Source organism: Falco rusticolus, chromosome 9 (assembly GCF_015220075.1).
Source record: "Falco rusticolus isolate bFalRus1 chromosome 9, bFalRus1.pri, whole genome shotgun sequence".
NCBI classification, from domain to species: domain Eukaryota; kingdom Metazoa; phylum Chordata; class Aves; order Falconiformes; family Falconidae; genus Falco; species Falco rusticolus.
In genome coordinates this window covers 35026246-35032801 of record NC_051195.1, presented here as the reverse complement: position 1 = coordinate 35032801, position 6556 = coordinate 35026246, and the positions used below count along the sequence as shown (strand labels likewise).

Below are 6556 nucleotides of genomic sequence, written 5' to 3'. Positions count from 1 at the left end.
AAAATCAAACTAACAGAATCCCATGGTTCCTCTCATGCCATCTGTTAGCTGCTTCTTTTCAAGAAGACAGCACCTCTTCCAAATTTGTAACGGATGGATTGTTATGGAGAACAGAGACACTGGAAATGTGTAGATCTTTAAGTAAATGCGTGGAGGGGAGATGAGGGAGACTGTGCAGTCACCAGCAATGACTGGTAGTGGCACCTAAACTTCAGAACATCCAAATGTGCTTTCCTGAGCAAGTGTATGGAGGTTACCAAGGAAATCCAGAGGCTATTTGCCAGCTGTGACCTTCTATGCCTTGATGAAAACGTTTATCCATTGCCATCTGGCCCCCACAGCAGAATTAGCAAACCTAGAAATGTCTTTTTTCTAAAAGTCATTGTATTGCTATTGAAAAAGTGGTATTGTATGTAATAATGCTTGCCAATTTTCAAGAGTTTAGTAATAGAATTGTATATGGGGAATTTCTGACTCAAACTGTTGATGAACCCCCTGATTCTGTTTTCTTTTCACATTGGCTGCTGGCATTCACAAAGAGAAGAGCTGTTTCCTTAGTGTGCTGCGATATCTTTCTTAAGTACATGTTAGATAAAGCAGTTTTAATGTAGTGTAAGGTACTAGATTTTTCAGAAAATCTTGCTTGTTTTCAGTAATGAGTGAGGGAGAATTAAAAAAGATAGTAGAAGCAGGAGGAAGTATCTTGCTTCGGGACATGAAGTGATTGCTATGTGGGGAAAGGTCAGGAAGGTAAAAATTTCTCATGATATTGCACAGCTGGCCATATGGATTACTGGGCAGGGGGAAGAGCCAGTAGTGCTTTATACCTGGTGACTCACTCCCTAAAAACATTTATAATGAAGCCTTTGACTGGATATTTGTGTTGTGGAAAATAAGTGTTTAACTACCATGTAAGCAGCTGCAGGATGACAATGGAGTATGCCTTTGAGAAATTGAAAGGTAGATGGCAGGTACAAACTAGAAGGCTTGAGGCAACTAAATAGTACCTGTCTGGAATAATAACGGTGCGCTGTGTTCTGCACAACATCTGTGAAAACAAGGTTTGGGCTTTGCTGAGACATGAGGCAGGTGTGGGGATACTTTCAGGATGGAGGATTTGAGCAACTCACAAGGTGTTTCCTGCTAAGTGACTTTTGTTAGAATTTTATGTATTTTGCAAGAAAGGATGGATGGGTTTGGTATGCTATGGGGAATGAGGGTTGTGTGGTGTGATTTGGCACACCACAACTGGATGAAATTTGGTAGAATAATGCATCTCAGTCAGCTTTGTGTATGTATTTGGGTGGGATTTCTCTGTAATCAGGCAGAGGTGATCTATTGCACATGCCATGTTTTATGAATTTCAAACTTGTGTCTTTTTAGTTTATGATACATGATAAATGGGCAGGTTTGGACACTGGAGGTCTCATTGTATGTACATGGGCTATGCTGTGCATGCTTTGCAGAGATTTCTTCAAGCTTTCAGCTTAAATTGTAGCATATCCTCATGACTTCTTGGCCTGTTCGTTCTTTTTTCCATTTCTTTCAACTCCCTTTCTTGCTTTCTCTTGCTCTATTAGAAGCATTTGCAAAATCCCCACACTTTCAAGTTTTCCCAACACTGGTGATGAAGGGAAAGTGTAAACACAAATCCTTTTAGTCATGAAATGTAAACAGTTTGTTGGTTTCTAGAACAGCAAAAATGTAAAAAAACTACTGTACATGTTTGGAAGGCAGTCCCTTAGAAGTTTTTCTTCAAGTCTTAGTGTTGATAAATCTTTTCAAGCTGTCTTTCAATATTTTTGCAAGCTCGATTTGCTACTTTGATAAATTTGATTAGCATGGAGAGGCTACATGAGACAAAAGGCCCTGAGCCCAGGTAACTAATTAATCACGTGGTTCAAGGAAGGTTATGATGAGGCTGGTCTAGTGCTTGAACTTTTACAGGCAGCTTGTAACAGTGGGTAACACCCCCACTTTGTGTAATAAAACAGCACCTTTTTTTTTGCAAACGGAGTGAAGATAGGGTGGCCATAATTTGTGGTGTCTGGCTTCCTGCTATTCATGTAGCTGGAAGGGCACAGTGGCTATTCAGGAGTGACAGAGAAGGTGGCCCTGACTTCAATGTCTGTTAAGTTACTTTGTGTAATGAATGTGTGCTTTTTAGATTCAGATTCAGGATGCAGACATGCTCTCAGTTTTCTATGCAGTTAATTCAATGATTTTAAGGAGGTTGGAGAGGTAACAATGTTTTTTTCCTACTAATTTGCACTTTGAAGGTGCTGTCTCCTTGTACTTTATGTGTAACTGCAGTACTTTTAAACCACATTGATTAAGGTTCTACTGTTAAATAAAGCCTTTTAAGATTTTCATTGATATCAAAAAGCCTTTACGGGGCCGTACTAAAGGAGGAAAAAAGCCACAATGAGCTTTTAACTGAAGAGAAAATGTCTTGCTAAGATTTGTTAAGATAACAAACTTGTGCTGGTTTTGTGATTTAATTCCTTGCATGATCAAAATGCAATGCGTACTTTGTAATGAGACCATACAATGATTGTTTTTCAATAAACTGTCTTTTCCATTAGCAGCTCAGATTTAATCCAGGGTGGTGAAGAACAGATCATGCAACAGGACAGTTTTGAGATGCTCAGAAATGGGGAAATCTTCAATAGACTCCAGCAGAGCTGGTGCACAATGGATGTGAGGGAAGTAGTATGGCTGGGAAAGCCAGTAGCTGTATAGCATTGTGGCCTGCCATGCTTCTCTTCTTGAAAGTGCTGTAACTTGGGAGAAGCAGGAGAGCTTGGAAAATGTGTTCACTGACTTCCAGCCAAGCCAGTAGTATGTGTTGCTGTGAATAAAACCAAACAGGCTTTGTGTATCTTGAAATGAAGTAAAATTTAGCTGTCTGACATGCCTCTTGAAAGGAGCACGTAGTCTCATTCTTCCCAGGGACCTCTAGTATGCTCCCTGGGTGCACAGCACATATGGGCTGCATACACTGATGCTCCAGGCTGGGGCCCTGTCCAGATCATCAGTGTTCAGGTGACTTCTGAAGGAACGATTTGTTCTGTAGTTGCCAAGCCTTTGTGGTTTTGTGTGTTTCAGGGATGTCCTGCTTTCAGCACCTCTCAAAACTCATTTCAGGGAGGACCTTAAGCAATGTATTGTCTGTGCTAGGACAGGAGCAGGTCATGCATCTTTGTTCTTTCCAAAGCGTGAGACAAGGGCTCTGGCAGATAGCGTGAAGACAATGACTATAAAGAAAATATACAATATGGTGACTCTTGGAGTAGACGAACACAAAAGAGGCAGCAGCTGGTAGTGTGCCTGGTGCTAAATAAGGAGGGGACAGCCTGGCCACTGTGACCCTAGTATAGGTCACTTGCATAAACTGAATAGCAATCTGGGACAAGATGGAAAGCTGTCTGAGAAAGGAACAGGAAGACTTCCAAACTATTTTGGTTCACAGGTGTGAGCAGGGTAAATATTATTGTGATGTAACTTGGTCAACATAAAACCACCCCTGATCCCAGATGGAATAACAAGAGGTAACTCAGCAGTTGTTTTAATACAAGAAATTACATTTTGTGAACATTTTTTTTAAAAAAATGAAAATACATCTGTTTACATACTGATATTAGTTACTTACTCTGAAAGGCCTCCAGTGTTTTCAGGACTTTGTGCCATACCCATTGCTCTTCAGATTAGAGATTCTATTTTCAGCGCACCAGTTGCTGACAGTATGTTGTGCCAGTACATTGTCAGCATTCAGTAAAAGTAGTAATAATAAGTTAAGCAGACCTGCATATCTCCGTGGAGAGATGAACAGGAGGCTCTCTAAGCATACCCAGAAGGTTTAGACAGAAAATTATTTTGATTGAATTGCTTGTGACGCATAGAAAAGGAAAGTGCCTAGCAATATCCCAGGACTGCTGCAGGCACGGGAAGTGGTGCAGGTGCATGGACGACTAAGTAGACCTTTACTTGGAATGAGATAACTCTTAGCTGTGTCCCAGGGTAATGGAGCCCTGTGCAGCTGGAGGTATTATGTTTAGGTGAGATGTAAATCTCAAATCCTGACCATTTGTAGCTGGTAGAATTTAATAGCTTCTTTAGTTCAGAGCAGACTTCATAATCCTTCTAGCTTGCTTGAATCCTAGTATCAGGCATAGTAATTTCTTACCATTATTTGGCTATGGAATTTTTATATTCTGATCTATGCCAGCCTAGTCTTTGTGAACACTGTTAAATAGCTGCTTTGTTCATTCAATTCAAAAGTAAATGGTTCCTTTCTGACATTTTTCCTGTAGGAGACAGATGTTTGGATTTGTACCCATCATGTATTGAACTCTTTGAGATAAGAGGCTCTACCCATTTCACTGTGCGTTGTCCTACACCTGGAGATGGAGTGATAGGTTGATGAAATGGAAAAACATGAGAAATGAGCATGCTCTGCTCTGCTGCCCATAGCATTCAAGGTGAAACTGAGTTGGCACCAAGGGAAAAAAATCATGACTTGACTGGGATAATGGCGGTGCACCTCTTCTAGATCCAACAAAGGGCCAAGAGGCTCCAAATGCATCTCTGGCCTGTGTTCCTGGTGGTACCTCCTTCTAATATGATGCTGTTCCTAAACACAGAGTAGTCCTCTATGAGGTCACTTGCTGTGTATCAGAGTGAGGAGAGACTGTGATAAATTGCTGCTGCTGTGTAAACTCTTCATCCTGGGCTTATGACAACTGGCTTTGCAGCAAAACTGAAATACTAAATGATCAGACTCTGAACGTTCACATGGATATGATTTGTTTCTGTGAGTTCATTCTTCTATTTAGAGAAAGATATTGCTACCCTCCCTTACGCACTGACACAGTTGCCAAAATAACCGCTCTTACTAACTGGCGGCTTTAAAAGCCAGCCTGCAGCTGACTTTGAAACAGAAGGTCAGCAAACGGAGCAACAGACTTCAATTCAGAGCTTTAATGGGAGCCATTGACCACAGCAAAGGGCCCTGACTGGAGTGTCTAGAGTGTGCTTTGCACAGGCCAAAAAGTCACTTTCATACTCTTTGAACCTTTTGTATAAACCTATATATTTTTCACTCTGTGGATTTCAAGATGAATGTGCAGCCGTGTGCTAGATGTGGCTATGGGGTTTACCCTGCTGAGAAGATTAACTGTATAGATCAGGTCAGTTCTCTTTCTTTACTATTTTGGACTATAATAAATGTACGGATTGGCACTTTTAACACAGTGCAAATTTCTTGGTTCCAAAAATTCTTTACTCATAACTGGTTTCAGAACTGAAATGAGTTAATAATAGGCATGTATTTGAAGGATTCTTCAAATTCATGAAATTAATGTTAAAGATCAATACTGAGATTTGAAACTCAACAGAATAATAATGAAATACAATCATGCCTGTTTGGTTTCTCTTTTGTTGTATTTCCAGACATGGCATAAAGCCTGTTTTCACTGCGAAGTATGCAAGATGATGCTAACAGTAAACAACTTTGTTAGCCATGAGAAAAAGCCTTACTGTCAAGCGTAAGTGTGTTTCCTTTTCTTTTTTTTTAAGCAAAGGTTTAAAACGCCAAGTAATTTAATGTAACAGAAGATCACTATCTGGACTCAGCCTGGTCCCATGTGTGATGTGAAATTATGTATTGTTAGTGCCCTCATGCATATCTTTGGATTTACATGAATCACAAATGATAGGAAACTCCTGTTACTGTATATAAAGCCTCCTCATTTGTCCAGTGTGTTAAAAGATAGCAAATTAAGTTCAATTTCAGTGCTGTGGGAAGAGAATAAACCCAACCATAAAATTCAGTGCTTTTCAAATCAGCAGTTAAGAGTTAACAAGATTGAGCTGATCATCAGGAAAATGTATAAAATGCAGATTTTGGGGCTGGTTTATTCTAGGAAGTTTTTATTTTATAATGATCAATTCCTGTCAAATTTGTCAGCAGAAAAAGAAGAGATGACAGTTGTTTTTTATTCTATTATTCTCTTTTGTTATTAGAAACACAGCATTGATATGAAGATCATTAAAATTAATTTTGCTCTAGGCACCTACTCAATACAATAATAACTTGAACGTAATCTGAGATCTGTGTGTGAGTGGGGGGAAAGTTATGTGTAGAGGGGTGGAGACTGGTATTGTGTTTTTGAGTCCTCAAAGAGAACCTTTCTGGTGGGCTGCCTGCTACATTCCTAATATCCTTTTACAATTTCCTTCTTTAGGCATAATCCAAAAAACAATGCGTTCACAAGCATATTTGAGACACCAATAAATATGAATGCAAAAAACCTGTCAGAAGTGGTAAGTGAGGTAAGAAGCTTGAGGGCCAAATACATTTAACTTTGTTTTACATTTCGATACCATATTTGTATCGTGTTTTAGAAATATAAATATGTATTCTTTACTTACCCTCCTGTGCTCTTGCAGAGCAGTAAGATCTCAGCCTGGGTTTGAATCATAGTTTTTTAAATGCGTTCCCTCGTGAGAAAGAAAAGTTAGATATGAATTTGCCTCTGCTTTCAGAAAGAAAAAT

At 39.6% G+C, this 6556-nt stretch overlaps 1 protein-coding gene across 1 annotated transcript in view; it reads left to right on the top strand.

Moving 5' to 3' along the window:
* The first annotated feature begins 5117 nt into the window (after window positions 1–5117).
* The window catches only part of LOC119153529 (nebulin related anchoring protein), a 54151-nt gene continuing 52712 nt past the window's right edge, over window positions 5118–6556 (top strand). The window contains exons 1-3 of the mRNA XM_037400123.1: window positions 5118–5189; window positions 5452–5546; window positions 6246–6333. Coding sequence (XP_037256020.1) covers window positions 5118–5189; window positions 5452–5546; window positions 6246–6333 — 255 coding nt within the window. The remainder of the gene's footprint in view (window positions 5190–5451; window positions 5547–6245; window positions 6334–6556) is intronic.